The 15,082-nt window shown below is 46.4% G+C and overlaps 1 protein-coding gene across 6 annotated transcripts in view; it reads right to left on the minus strand.

Annotated features, from left to right (window-relative positions):
* Window positions 1-15,082, minus strand: part of FAM193A (family with sequence similarity 193, member A) — a 281,515-nt gene that overhangs the window by 50,813 nt on the left and 215,620 nt on the right. For all 6 annotated transcript variants that reach the window (XM_011970845.1, XM_011970848.1, XM_011970849.1 and 3 more), the window contains 2 exons: window positions 3,649-3,847; window positions 2,406-2,678 (listed from right to left, as the gene is read on the minus strand). In XM_011970845.1, the coding sequence (XP_011826235.1) occupies window positions 2,406-2,678; window positions 3,649-3,847 (472 nt within the window). The remainder of the gene's footprint in view (window positions 1-2,405; window positions 2,679-3,648; window positions 3,848-15,082) is intronic.

A 15,082-nucleotide genomic window follows, 5' to 3' on the forward strand; every position in this document is an offset into this window, starting at 1 on the left:
AAAACACAACACTGACAAGATACTCTCATCTAAGGTACAACCCATATTCAATTTTCCAATTTCCTTCACATGTCCATTATAGCTTTCCCATCAACCCAGCCTCTTCCAACCCTTTTCTCTTTTCACAAGACTAACTTTTTTTTTGAGACGGAGTCTCGATTTGTCGCCCAGGCTGGAGTGCAGTGGCTCGATCTTGGTTCACGGCAAGCTCCACCTCCTAGGTTCACGCCATTCTCCTGCCTCAGCCTCCCACAGAGCTGGGACTACAGAAGCCCGCCACCACGCCCAGCTAATTTTTTTGTATTTTTAGTAGAGCCAAGATTTCACTGTGCTAGCCAGATGGTCTCGATCTCCTAACCTCGTGGTCCGCCTGCCTTGGCCTCCCCAAAGTGCTGGGATTACAGGCGTAAGCCACCGCACCTGGCCTAACATTTTTTTTTAATAGGCCACCTGTCTGCCCATTTGGATTTGTCTTGTCTTGGTAGATTTAGATAAAATGTTCTGGGCACAAATCCTGCAAATATTATGTTGGATTCTTCTGAGTTTGTGGCAATGGGATGCAACCAGTGTCTCTCTGTTTCATGGTGATGTGCATGGCACTGTCTGCTAGGTTCCTCCAGAGTCTGGCATCCACCATTCCTTTGTAATCTGTCAGTCCCCAGTGATAGGGTTTGGTTGTGTCCCCATCCAAATTTCATCTTGAATTGTAGTTCCCATAATCCCCCTGTGCAGTGGAAGGGACCCAGTGGAAATAACTGAATCATGGTGGGGGCTTCCCCCATGCTGTTCTAGTGAGTGAGTTCTCACGAGATCTGACGGTTTTATAAGGGGCTTCTCCTTCGCTGGGTATTCGTTCTGTCCCCCGTGAAGAGGTACCTTCCACCATGATTGTAAGTTTCCTGAGGCCTCCCCAGCCATGTGGAACTGAAAGTCAATTAAAACTCTTTCCTTTATAAATTACCCAGTCTTGGGTAGTTCTTCATAGCACCGTGAGAATGGATTAACACAGGCGCCCACCATTCCTGTGTAATCTGTCAGTTCCCTGTGGGTGCTGCTTTTGAACAGCAGAAATACTCCATTCCCCAAACTGATATCCCTTGTTAACCTCCATGAATGCTGCGTACTTGCACCAGCTGTTACCCCAGGGGCGCAGCATGCTGAAGTGCCACTCCTATCCTTCTTACACATTTGGAGGAGGTGTGCTTCTAGAAGAAGGAGCTTCCCACCCTACTGCTCTGTTTGAGCACCCTAATCCCTTTGGATTCTTGACTTTATTTGTATGCTACAGTCAAACTTCCTTACTGTTTTTTAAATTTTTTTTTTTAGAGACGGGGTCTCATCACTATGTTGCCCAGGCTAGTCTCAAACTCCTGGGCTTAAGCAATCCTCCCCTTTTAGCCTCCCAAAATGCTGGGAGCTACTGCACTCAGCCTCTTCATTCCCTTTAATGCTCAATCTTTCCCAGCTTTGGCTAGTGAGGCCTCCTCCAGCCAGCTCACATCTGCTCAGCATTTTCCTAAAGCAGCTTCTGAGAAATCTTGCCACATGCTCAGAAAGCAATGACCTCCTCGCCTGGCCAACGTGGTGAAACCCCGTCTCTACCAAAAAATACAAAAATTAGCCGTGCGTGGTGGTGGGCGCCTGTAGTCCCAGCTACTCAGGAGGCCAAGGTGGGAGAATCGCTTGAACACAAGAAGTGGAGGCTGTAGTGAGCTGAGATTGTGCCGCTGCACTCCAGCCTGGGCGAACAAGAGTGAGTCCCTATCTTTTTTTTTTTTTTTTTTTTTTGAGACGGAGTCTCGCTCTGTCTCCCAGGCTGGAGTGCAGTGGCGCGATCTCGGCTCACTGCAAGCTCCGCCTCCTGGGTTCACGCCATTCTCCTGCCTCAGCCTCCCGACTAGCTGGGACTACAGGCACCTGCCACCACGCCGGGCTAATTTTTTTGTATTTTTAGTAGAGACAGGGTTTCACTGTGTTAGCCAGGATGGTCTCGATCTCCTGACCTCGTGATCCGCCCGCCTCGGCCTCCCAAAGTGCTGGGATTACGGGCGTGAGCCACTGCACCCGGCCAAGACCCTATCTTGAAAAAGAAAAAGAAAAAGAGAAGAGAAAGCAAGCAATAACCTCTTCCTATCACAGAAGAACAACAGAAACAGAGACAAAAGCAAGACGGTGCAGTGAAGCCCCAGAGGAATCTAGCATAATAGCTACAATTCTAATCAAAGTCCTAAGGATCAGCTCTCGGGATCAGCTGTGTGTGTGTGAGCATTTTTGGTCAGTTAATTACACAGTTAATTACACGTACGCCTCGGGCTGGGCCAAGTAAAAGGCAGTTACAAAGATGAGAAGTCAGTAAACCCAGCCTTCCTGCAGACCCCGAGGGCCAGTGAGCCTTCAAGCCTTACCTACTGAAGGAGGTCTCTTGGATGACACTCTGAACTGGCTGTTGCTGGACTGCACTGTGGTAGCTGTGCAGGACACGGAGGACGTGGCTGATGAGGTGGCCATGACAACTTTGTTTGCTTCCATAAAAGCATCTTGGAAATTGTATAAACACTTCTTTTTTGCAGCATTCTTTTTCTCTTTACTATCCGAGACTGCAGGTGTTTCATTGCTAGATGGAGGTGGAAGGGCTTCTGGTCTTGTTTCTGAGAGTGTTGGCCCTAATATTTCACTCCCTTCAAAGAAGAACAGGAAAATTATGGCTTCTGACAGCAATCATACTTAGCTAAACCCTAAAAGACATGCTGATGACTGAACATTTGACACTGGGGGTGCTACTGAAGTCAGGATCCCACTGGGATGACGCTAAGTCAACCAGTTCTTAATCTAAGAAAAAACTGTATTGAGCACCTACTATGTGCCAATTCCTGTGCTAGGTGCTTTCCAAAGTTACGTAAAGTCTTAAAACTACTTTCTGAGGTTGATACTATTACTCCCATCCTAAGAAGATGAAGAAACTGAGGCTCAGAGAGGCCAAGCAACTTGCCCAAGGTCACACAGCTAGAAATCCTTCCCAAGCAGAGATCAGGATGTCAAGTGTAGCCTGCTGTTCTGGCACACGCGGGGGCTGGGTGTGGGGCTGCCAGGAGCTCTGGCCACAGGAAGACAGAGATGAGGGGTAGGCACCAGCCCCTTTTCAGGTGCCCCTGACCCTGCGACTGAAGTAACAGCTGGGCCTCAGTGGCTGAGGCAGCTGGGGAGGAAGGAGCTAGTAAAGGGGAGAGATGCCACGTGGGGCCAATGCAGTAACCAGAGGAAGGAGTGTGAGTCACAGATTTAAGTCGACTGTGGCACTTTCTTCCTGCCCCTGTGCACTGGGGGGCCTGAGGTCTGATTGTCACCACTGCTCGAGAATTGAAGGCCGGGCACCCAATCATGGTCACCACACCCTCAGCAGTGCAGAGGCCACGCCCATGTGGCTCACCGGTCTGGCAGGGAGCCACGGAGTCAGAGTCTTGCTCTGCTCAGTCACGCAGTGGGACTGACCGGTGGCAGATGCGACAGGATGGAGTAGGATTGGAGACCGAGGTGGTGGAGCAGCGGCTGGCTACAGCTGCGCCAGGGTTTCCACGGGAGACTACGGCAAAGATGTCAATCTACTCAGGTTATTTTAAAACTTTAAGAAAGTTTTAACAAATTCCTTACCAGAAATTGTATCTGGCAAGAAAGTGCCAGGATTCCAGTTCTTATCATTCATCACTTCTGATCCCCAAAGACTTATAAATTTAGAACTATTCCACTCTGGAGTATTCCCAAAACAGCTCGGATAAATATGGTCTTGAAGAGATGCATTGAATACCTGATGCTTATTTGTGTGATTCTGAACAGGTGCTGGCGGTAAAGCCTACAAAAAAAAATTTTCTAATCACATATCAAAATTAATATTCTGTTTACCTAGGTAAGTAAACTACAGACAGACAATTCATTATGAGCCTCATGGGATGTGCTCGCCATGAGCTGAGGCCCACAGGGCGCACATCTCACAAAACGTGGACTTGATTTATGAGACTGTACACAGCAGGTCAAATTTCAACCAGATGTAGATATGAAAAGCAACCGATGCCTTGAGGAGTATATCTGAACAAACTTTAGACAACTCAATAACCTGTCACATTCCTACTGGGTCACATGTGAGTGTGTCATGTGCGTCGTAAGATCTATTTCTACGGCTTAATCTCAGCAAGCATTTTAATGATCATCACTGATAAGTCAACTTTGGAATCACTGATGAAAATGGATAAAACCCTTACACACTGACCTCTTATACCCAGGCAAGGTACAGCGCAAATCTAATGAACTAGAGGAATTTGTATACAGTGCTCTAAAGACTAGGGCATTCTCAAAGGGGCTGCCTCACTGGCAAGCCCTGCCCTGGGCCCTGTGGGGCAGACCACTGTTGAAGGCACCAAGGGAAGGTGATCAGGGTCTGGCCAGCTGGCTAGCCAACATCCATGCATTTTTTGAGTGACTAGCCATCTGGCTGCTCCTGCACAGGCTGGGGCCCCCTTGGGTCCTCCCTCTGCCTCAGCCGCTATCCAGGCAGCAGGCCCTGGCTGCTGACCTCCTTAGGAGATCCTAAGCACCACGTTCTCACAGCGGCGCAGCACAAGAGCCTACACATCTGCACCAGGAACTCTTCCCAGTCCTTCTTCCCATCACAGCCAGAGTGATCTTTGTTGAATGTAAATTCGAGCACGTCACTCCTCTGCTCAGGACGCAGCAATGGCTTCCCAAGGCTCTGGCCTGAAAAGATCCAAGGGAGCTGGGCCTACCTCCTCCAACCCTCCGGCTCACCAAGGCCCTGGACACACAGGCCTCCCCTTGACCAGCACACACCTATTCACCTTCTTGGCCCTAAGCTTTGCTTGTGCTGTGTCCATGCTCTAGAATGTGTGAGCCTCAGCTCGTTACCGCACTCACACTCATCCTGCAGGCCTTGCCCTAAGGATCACTTCCTCAGAGAAGCTGGCACTGCCTTTGCTATGACCACCCAGGACCCAACACCCAAGACCAAGGCGAGCCTTCCCACTGAACACACTAAAATCCGTCATTTTCCCTCTTAGCACTTACCATAGTTATAATTCAAGACCTACTTGTAGCCTATTGGTTTAATGTCTGCCTTTCCCCAGATTACATGAGCTCTAGGATGAGGTGGGACATCTGGATCCTGGCCCTTCTCCCCCAGTCCTTGCTAATGCTGGGCAGACATACGGATCTCCCTCAGCAGGACTTCTGTCTGCTGGAGTGGAGGAATGCCCAGTTATGGGCAACCTGGTCATCACATCCTCTGGGATGCAGAAATGAGCACTGAATTCTGTAAACTCAAGTGGGAGGGTTCCCTGGAGGGTTCTGAAGAATGGGCAATGGTTCGGCAGAATCCTGCAGGCCTGGCTTGGCCAGAGGGAGGACACGAAGGGGTTAGGAGCAAAGGGATGGTGCATATACAGGTATGACAGTGCCATACCCTGACAGGCTCCAGGTTGAGTGGGGGCAGCAGCCAGGCCAAAGACAACTTTGTATCACTTTGTCCTCAAGGGGCTGGGGAGTCACAGAGGGATTTAAGCAGCAAAGTGAGAAGATCTGGTCAGCTCAGTGGGAAGATCAATTTGTGGCAATACTGTGGATGAACCAGAAGGCAGAAGGAGGACAAGTGGTTAGTCAGGGGGTGAGAAAGGATGAAGCAATGGCAGTGAAAGTGGCAAGGAAAGGAGGAATTCTGGAGCTATCAAGATGAAAGCTGGGACTGCACATCTAGTCCAGGAGCTACCACTGCTGGCTCCACTATGAGGAGGCACGTTCAGGTGACAGATCTTAACTCTAGTCCCACGTCTTGGCCTTTGGGCTCTGCAGTCTGGCGAGCTCGGATGCCAGCTCTCCCTTTTACTAGCTGTGTGACCTCAGGCAAATTACTCAATCTTTTTGTGCTTTAGTTTTCTCATCTGTAATCTGGAGATACCTACCTCCAGGGTTATGGTAAGAATTGAGCACACTGTCTGGCCCATAGTAGTATTCAGTGAGTGTGACGGTGCACTGCTTTCATTTTCTAAGACAACAGTCTTAGAGACTTTATCTATAGAGAGACTACTTATATAGACATACAGTCCCTGGACACAAAACACCTGACCAACCAACCAAACCTTTCCACCTTGCCCTTCTCCCACAGTGCTTCGGAGCAGAGAGGAAGCACGCCCCTCTGGGCTGCTGGACAGCTCAGTGAGTCCACTGACCTGAAACAGGCCCAGGATGGCAAAGGGGGAGAGGACGGTAGAGCAGACACTCAAGATTCAACAGCAGGAAAAAACAGGTCCAGACAGACCACCCAGGCTACAGGCAAGGGCTGAAGTCATTGTTCTGGTATGGAAGCCCCATGGGACAAGAGCCAGGGGGGAAAAAAAAAAAAAAAAAAAACCCATTTCAATACCCATTTCTACAAAGCAGTGATAAGCTAAGAGCTGCTTTGCTGAGAAGTAACTGATGAAAAGTAACAAGTAGAAGACTTGGGTCTTGAGTACCTTCTAGTAAGGGGCAGAAACATCTGACAGATGCCAACCTGCTGGCTTTGAGCAGCAGTCTCATTGTGCTGGCCCAGCTGGTAAACCCTGACTAGAAGCACTCTCAGGGCTCTGAATCTATGTAAGTACTTCCTGGACTCCTCAAGACACGACCGTGAGTTGTCTGGTTTCAGGTTTGAAAAGCCTGGCTGACAGCCTTGGCTCCACCACCCATGTGTGTGCAGAGAGCTCTTGCTTATGCTTTAAAACCTGTTTCAACATCATTTCCACTGCAAAACCACCCGTGGGCTTATTTAAAATGTTCTCTCTTCAGTGTTACTTTTCTGCCTAGCATCTGTGAGTTCCATTAGGTATGTCACAACATTTTCATATTTTGATCTTGTTTTTGTCTTCTCTTTAGACTGTGAACTTTTTGAAAAGAGGGGCCAGGACTAACCGATTTTTGTCTTCCTAGAATATAGCACAGGGCCTGGCACATATTGGGTGTTCAATAAGTGTCTGCTGAACAGTGTCTAGCTTAGAGGAATAAGGGAATGCATCTATACAACTGTAATATTGGAAACATATGGTAATGATTCTACGCATTCGATTTACACACTGTGCAGAACCCCACCTACTCAAAAACGGAGGCCCAGTAGTAGGGACAAAAGTAACAGGGATCAGTAGCAAAAAAAGTTGTATTTTCTTTAATGCTTTTGCAGAAGATGCCTACTGATCTCAATAGCTTATGGATTTCCTTCAGGAAAAAATAGGTGTCTGTCACCTAGATCATTTTTGGACCATGACTTTATAAGTCCACCAATGAGCTAACTGTAAAGTAACTCTCTCAGAATGTGGACCATGCTATTGAATCTGAACACCGACTTCACTCACACAAACCCAAAGCTTCAACTAGCAGTTGTTTTGCATTTTTATCCACTTTGAGACAAAAGAAGTAATCCATAGGAAAGGAAAACTGTTGCTTTAAATAAAAGCTCTGACACAAATGCAAACACAACAAACTGCTTTCCACTGGGCACACATTGAGTCTATCCGGGAGCTGGGTGACTTGCTTGTCCTCTACCACCCACATTCACTCGGACATGGAACATGGGTGCAAGACACGAGGAGCAAGAGCCGCAGACTGAGCCACGAGCCCCACACGTGAGAGGTTCCCAACACTAAGCATCCGAGCAAAAATGAGTTCCAGCTGTATCCCAGGTAACGAAAAGGTTAAGATGACGAACTCTCTGCTTAACTTAGGTTTCTTGGTGTTTCTCCCAGAGATGGTAAAGAGGCGAACGACCACCTGTGCTTTGGCTGTACCAGTTTTCAGGCTGGAAGAGCTGAATCTCAGCTCTAAAAGAACATGCAAGTCAAAGATCACAGTGTGATCCCCAAATTGCAACCTATTTATGACCCTATTGTCCACACAGCTTTACATCTCCAATCTAAATCTGAACTTTACTTTAAACTGTATTTAACCGAATCGTGTTTTAATTGTATTAAATGCTTTTCCAGTGGTTTTACTTAAGTCTCAAAGTAACCTAGAGAGGGAGTGTAAAGACACACCCTGGCCCTCGAAGCTAACAAGGGACCCAAGGCTACTTGGCACCCGGTCCTCCTCTTGCACCACGTCACCAGGCTCCACTTGATACACCGAACTCCGGAGGGCCAGAACCCAGTGGCCACTGCAAATGCTCCACTGCAAAGTTCTCAGTGGAGACTTTGAGACATCCCTGTCCTCACTTCTAGGCCCTTTCTTTTTTTTTTTTTTTTTTTTTTTTTTTTTTTTTTTTTTTTTTGAGACAGAGTCTCGCTTAGTCGCCCAGGCTGGAGTGCAATGGCGCGATCTCGGCTCACTGCAAGCTCCGCCTCCCGGGTTCACGCCATTCTCCTGCCTCAGCCTCCCAAGTAGCTGGGACTATAGGCGCCCGCCGCCTCGCCCGGCTAATTTTTTGCATTTTTAGTAGAGACGGGGTTTCACCGTGTTAGCCAGGATGGTCTCGATCTCCTGACCTCGTGATCCGCCCGCCTCGGCCTCCCAAAGTGCTGGGATTACAGGCGTGAGCCACCGCGCCCGGCCTAGGCCCTTTCTTAGTACATCAACTGTTTTACAGTACATCCTCCATGTTGGATGAAAAAGACTCAGGATTCAAAGTCCCATGACTTGGGTTCCGGTATAGATTCAGGCCCTGTAGTCGTGACTTCCTACTCCTAGGCCACGTGGACAGCAGGTGGGAGGAGCAGCGAGGTGCAGCCACACCTGCTCGGCTTTGCTCTTCGCTTGAAGAAGGCCATTCTTCCCCCCTGGTCTGGGCTTTGTCGGGTAAGAGGGGCTATTTAGCTCTAGATCTGAGAGAAATGACACTGAACACTTTGGTAACCAACTGCTATCAACAAAGGCAAAGGACGAAAAGAAGTATTAGGAGGTGATGAGAGAAGCGAAGTGGAGGTGAGGGGAAGGAATGGCCGCACACCATCGCCACAGTGACGTGTGGGGGCCGCAGTCTGGAGACCCTTGAGAGGAGCCCAGGTCTCAGGTAGGTCTCGCACCAGCAGATGCCAACCCTCATAGGGAAGCATCCACTATGGAGGCCTCTGGGTTCTCACAGAGTAAGCTGAGCAAAACATAACCTCCTAATAGAATCCATCCGCACAAGGAAATAATATACCACAGGTGACATCAGCAGAAAACGAATCTGGATGCTCAAGGTTTTAAACACAGAGTAACTATGTGTAAAATGCTTAAAGAAAGAAAGAAAGAAAGAAAAAAACAAGGAACAAGAGAATATAAAAAGCTACTAGACATCTTTGAAAAAAAAAGTAAATTAAATATATTTAAAAATATAAATATAGTCGGAATTAGAACTTAAGTGGCAGGCTAGGCACCACTACAGAATCACTTAACTGGAGGACTGATCCCAAAAAAGTTCTCAGAACACTGAACTGAGAGATAAGGAGATGAGAAACCTGCAAGAGAGTGTCAGGGATGCAGAACAGAAGAAAGTCTAACACCAAGCTCATCAGAGGCTGAGAAAGACAACTGAATGGTTGCAGGAACATGGAGATAACATGGATGGCAATTATCAAACAGGAAATTGAAAATGATTGGTAGGCTAAAGGCTCTAATGGAAAAAGTAGACAGCATGCAAGAACAAGGGGGCCGTGTGAGCAGACAGACAGAAAGAAATGCTGGCAATAAAAACAATGTAAGAGAAACGAAGACTATCAGTGATGGGCTCATCAGGAGACGGCACGGTCAAGGAAAGAGTCAGGGAGCTGCAAGATATGTCAGCAGAAACTTCCCATACTGCAAGGCAAAGAGAAACAAGAATTAAAAACAAAACTAGAAACAATCCCCCCAATAGAACAAAACATCCAAAACTTGCGGGACAGTTTGGAAAGATATAACACCTGGTAAGTGGAATGCTGGAAGGAGAGACTAGAGAAACAGCTGAAGTAGTAATAGCTGGAAAGTCTCCAGAATTAACAACTGACAGCACAGATCCAAGGAATTCAGAGAACATCAAGTAGAATAAATACCCCCAAAGCTACATGAAGGCATATTCTATTCAACCTGCAGAATACCAAAGAAAAAGAGAAAATCTTGGCCAGGTGCCGTGGCTCACGTCTGTAATCCCAGCACTATGGGAGGCCAAGGTGGGCAGATCACCTGAGGTCAGGAGTTCAAGACCAGCCTGGCCAACATGGTGAAACCTCGTCTCTACTAAAATACAAAAATTAGCCGGGCATGATGGTGGGTGCCTGTAATCCCAACTACTCCGGAGGCTGAGATGGGAGAATCGCTTGAACCTGGGAAACAGTGGTTGCAGTGAGCCGAGATTGTGCCACTGCACTCCAGCCTGGGTGGCTGAGTGAGACTCCATCTCAAAAAAACAAAAAACAACAACAACAACAACAAAAAGAGAAAATCTTGAAAACAGCTGGGTGGGGGCGAGTGGACCTACAGAAGAACAGGGAAAGAATTCCAGAGGACACCTTGTCAGAAACAGAAACCATGCCAGCAAGGACAGAGGGAAGTTAAACAGATCTAAAGTGTTCAAAGAAAAAAACTACCAACCTAGAATTATGTGTCCAGCGAAATTATCCTTCAAAAGTGAAGGAGAAATAAAGACTTCCTCAGACAAACAAAAACTGAGGGAGCTCATCACCAGCAGACCTGCCCTGCAAGAAATGTCAAAAGATTTCCTTCAGACAGAAGGTCAGAAATGTGGATCTACATAAAGAAAGGAAGAATACTAGAGAAGGAATAAAGACAAAGTAAAGTATCTTCTTCTTCCTATTAATCTAAAAGATAACTGTTGAAAGTAATCATCAACACTGTACCGGGTGATTAACATGCGGATAAGTGAAAATAATGACAGCAATGTCACAGGGAATACGGAGGGGTCAGGAGTAATCTGTTAAATGTTACCTGTTTTACATTAGTTAGTTGAAAAGGGACTTAGATTAGTTCAAAATGTATATTGTAAACACTAGGGCAACTGCAGAAATTTTAAAAAATATAAATAAAATTGATATAATAAGAGGAGATAAAAATCATAAAATGCTTAATTAAAAGTAGAGAAGGCAGAAAAGACTCATAATGAATAGGAAACAATTACAAACATGGCTGATATTCATCTAAACACATTAAAAAATCACTTTAAATGTGAATAGTCAAAAACACCAATGAAAAGACAAAGATTATCAGAGTATATCAAAAAACAACAAGCATGGTGGCATGTGCCTATAGTCGCAGGTACTCAGGAGACCAAGGTGGGAGGATTGCTTGAGCCTAGGAGTTCAAGTCCAGCTTGGGTAACACAGCAAGATTCCATCTCTAAAAATAACAAACAAACACAACTACACATGTCTGTAAGAAACCTGCTTTGCATATGAAAACCCTGAGAAGTTGGCTGGGCGAGGTGGCTGACGCCTGTAATCCCAGCCTTTTGCGAGGTGGGCGGATCACGAGGTCAGCAGATCGAGACCATCCTGGCTAACATGGTGAAACCCTGTCTTTACTAAAAATACAAAAAAATTAGCCAGGCGTGGTGGCGGGTGCCTGTAGTCCTGAGGCAGGAAAATGGCATGAACCCGGGAGGCGGAGCTTGCAGTGAGCCAAGACGGTGCGACAGAGAGAGACTCCATCTCAAAAAAAAAAAATTAAGTATTGGCTGGGCTTGGTAACTCACGCCTATAAGCCCAGCACTTTGGTAGGCTGAGGTAGGAGGACTGCTTTAGCCCAGGAGTTTCAGTCCAGATGGCAACATAGTGAGACCCTGTCTTCTCTTTGGTAGAGTCCAAAACAATAAAAAAAAAAATTAGCTGGGAGTGGTGGCACATGCCTGTAGTCCCAGCTATTGCGAGGCTGAGGCAGGAGGAATGCTTGAGCCCAAAAGTTTGAGGCTGCAATGAGCTATGATCATACCACTGTACTCCTGGTCTGGGTGACAGAGTGAGACGCTGTTTCAAAGAAAAAGAAAGTATTATGAACAACTGTACACTAACACACTGGATAAAACAGATGAAATGAAAAAAATTTTAGAAACACAAAACTTATCAAGACGAAATCATAAAGAAATAGAAAAGTCTGAACAGACCTATAACTAGTAAAGCGATTGAACTGGTAATCAAAAATCACCCAATAGGCTGGGTGCAGTGGCTCATGCCTATAATCCCAGCACTTTGGGAGGCCGAGGTAGGTGGATCACCTGAGGTCAGGAGTTTGAGACCAACCTGGCCAACATGGCAAAATCCTGTCTCTACTAAAAATACAAAAATTAGCTGGGTGTGGTGGCAAGTGCCTGTAGTTCCAGCTACTTTGGAGGCTGAGGCTAGGGAATCGCTTGAATCTGAGAGGCGGAGGTTGCAGTGAGTGGAGATTGTGCCACTGCACTCCAGCCTGGGTGACAGAGCAAAACACTATCACAAAAAAAAAAAAAAAAAAAAAATCACCCAATAAAGAAAAGCCATAGACCTGATGCTTCACTGCTCAATTCTACCAAACATTTAAAGAATTAGTATCAATCTTTCTCAAAGTTTCCAAAAAACTGAAGAGAAGTGAGCACTTTCTAACTCGTGTCCTGAGCATCTCCCCATACCAAAGCCAAAGACACTGTAAGAAAAACTATAGGGTCGGGCGCAGCAACTCAAGCCTGTAATCCCAGCACTTGGGAAGGGCAAGGTGGCGGATCGAGGTTGGGAGTACCAGATCAGCTGACCAACATGGAGAAACCCCGTCTCTACTAAAAATACAAAATTAGCCAGGCCTGGTGGCGCATGCCTGTAATCCTAGCTACTTGGGAGGCTGAGGCAGGAGAATCGCATGAACCTGGGAGGCGGAGGTTGCAGCGAGCCAAGATCGCGTCATTGTACTCCAGCCTGGGTAACGAGCGAAACTCTGTCTCAAAAACAAAACAAACAAAGAAAACTACAAATGAGTATCGCTTATGAACATTCATGCAAACATCCTCAACAAAATATTAGCAAACTGAATTCAGCAGCATATTAAAAGATTCATACACCATGACCACGTGGGAGTTATTCCCAGAATGCAAGGATGATTCAATGTATAAATAGTAATCAATGTTAACATGCCACATTAACAGACTGGAAAACGCCAAAGATCATCAAAACTGGTGCAGAAAAAGCATGTGACAAAATTCAACACCCTTTTATTATTATTATTTTTTGAAACGAAGTCTTGCTCTGTCGCCCAGGCTGGAGTGCAGTGGCGCGATCTCGGCTCACTGCAAGCTCCGCCTCCCGGGTTCAGGCCATTCTCCTGTCTCAGCCTCCCGCATAGCTGGGACTACAGGCGCACCCCACCACGCCCAGCAAATTTTTTTGTATTTTTAGTAGAGACGGGGTTTCACCGTGTTAGCCAGGATGGTCTCGATCTCCTGACCTCGTGATCCGCCCGCCTTGACCTCCCAAAGTGCTGGGATTACAGGCGTGAGCCACCGCGCCCGGCCTCAACACCCTTTCATAACAAAAATACCCAACAAACTAGGAATAGAAAGAAAACTACCAAAACATAATAAAAGCCATATATGAAAAACCCACAGCAAACAATGGTGAACAAATGAAAGCTTTTCCTTAAGTAACAGGAACAAGGCAAGGATGCCTGCTTTCACCACTTCTATTCAACATAGTATTAGAAATTTCAGCCAGAGCAAATAGGCAAGAAAAATAAAAGGCATCTAAACTGGAAAGGAAGAAGTAAAATTATCTCTCTTTGTAGATGGTATGATTTTACATGTAGAAAACTCTAAAGATTCCACAAAAAAAGTCTCTTAGAATAGATGAATTCAGCAAAGTAGGAAGATACAAAATCAACACTCGAAAATCAGCTGCTTGTCTATACACTAACAATGGTCAGTCAGAAAAGGAAATTATGAAAACAATTCCATTCAAAACGCATCAAAAATAATAATTTAGGGCTGGGCACAGTGGCTCATGCCTGTAATCCCAGCATTAGCCAGGCGTTAGCCAATTAGCCAATTAGCCAGGTATGGAGGCGCGTGCCTGTAATCACTGCTACTCCAGAGGCTGACACAGGAGAATCACTTGAACCTGGGTGGTGGAGGGTGCAGTGAGCCAAGATCATGCCACTGCACTCCAGTGTAGGCAACAGAATGAGATTCTGTCTCAAAAAAAACACCAAACCAAAACAAAACACCAACAGGAATTAACCAAAGAAGTGAAAGAGTTGTACCATAAAAACTACAGGCCGGGCACGGTTGCTCACGCCTGTAATCCCAGCACTTTGGGAGGCCGAGGTGGGCAGATCACGAGGTCAGGAGACACAGACCATCCTGGCTAACACAGTGAAGTCCCGTCTCTACTAAAAATACAAAAAAATTTGCCAAGCGTGGTGGCGGGCGCCTGTAGTCCCAGCTACTTGGGAGGCTGAGGCAGGAGAATGGCGTGAACCCGGGAGGCAGAGCTTGTAGTGAGCCGAGGTGGCGCCACTGGACTCCAGCCTGCGCGACAGACCGAGACTCTGTCTCAAAAAAAATAAAATAAAATAAAAATTAAAAAACTGACAAAACAGGCTGGGCACAGTGCCTCACGCCTGTAATCCCAGCCCTTTGGGAGACCAAGGCGGGCGGATCATGAGGTCAGGAGATCTAGACCATCCTGGCTAACACGGTGAAACCCCATCTCTATTAAAATACAAAAAATTAGCCGGGCATGGTGGCGCACGCCTGTACAGGAGGCTGAGGCAGGAGAACTGCTTGAACCCAGGAGGTGGAGGTTGCAGTGAGCCGGGATCATGCCACTGCATTCCAGCCTGGGTAACAGAGGGAGACTGTCTCAAACAAACACTACAAAACATTGCTGTAAGAAATTAAAAAAAAAAAATTGAAAACACATACCATATTCATTGATTAGAAGACAATACTGTTAGAGTGTACACACTACCCAAAGTGATCTACAGATTCAACACAGCCCCTATCAAAATCCCAATGATATATCTTGAAGAAACAGAAAATCCATCCTAAATTCATATAGAATCTCTTAGAATCCTGAATAAGCCAAACAATCTTTTTTTTTTTTTTTTTTTTTTTTTTTTT

This window comes from Mandrillus leucophaeus, unplaced genomic scaffold (assembly GCF_000951045.1).
Source record: "Mandrillus leucophaeus isolate KB7577 unplaced genomic scaffold, Mleu.le_1.0 Scaffold98, whole genome shotgun sequence".
Lineage (NCBI taxonomy): Eukaryota > Metazoa > Chordata > Mammalia > Primates > Cercopithecidae > Mandrillus > Mandrillus leucophaeus.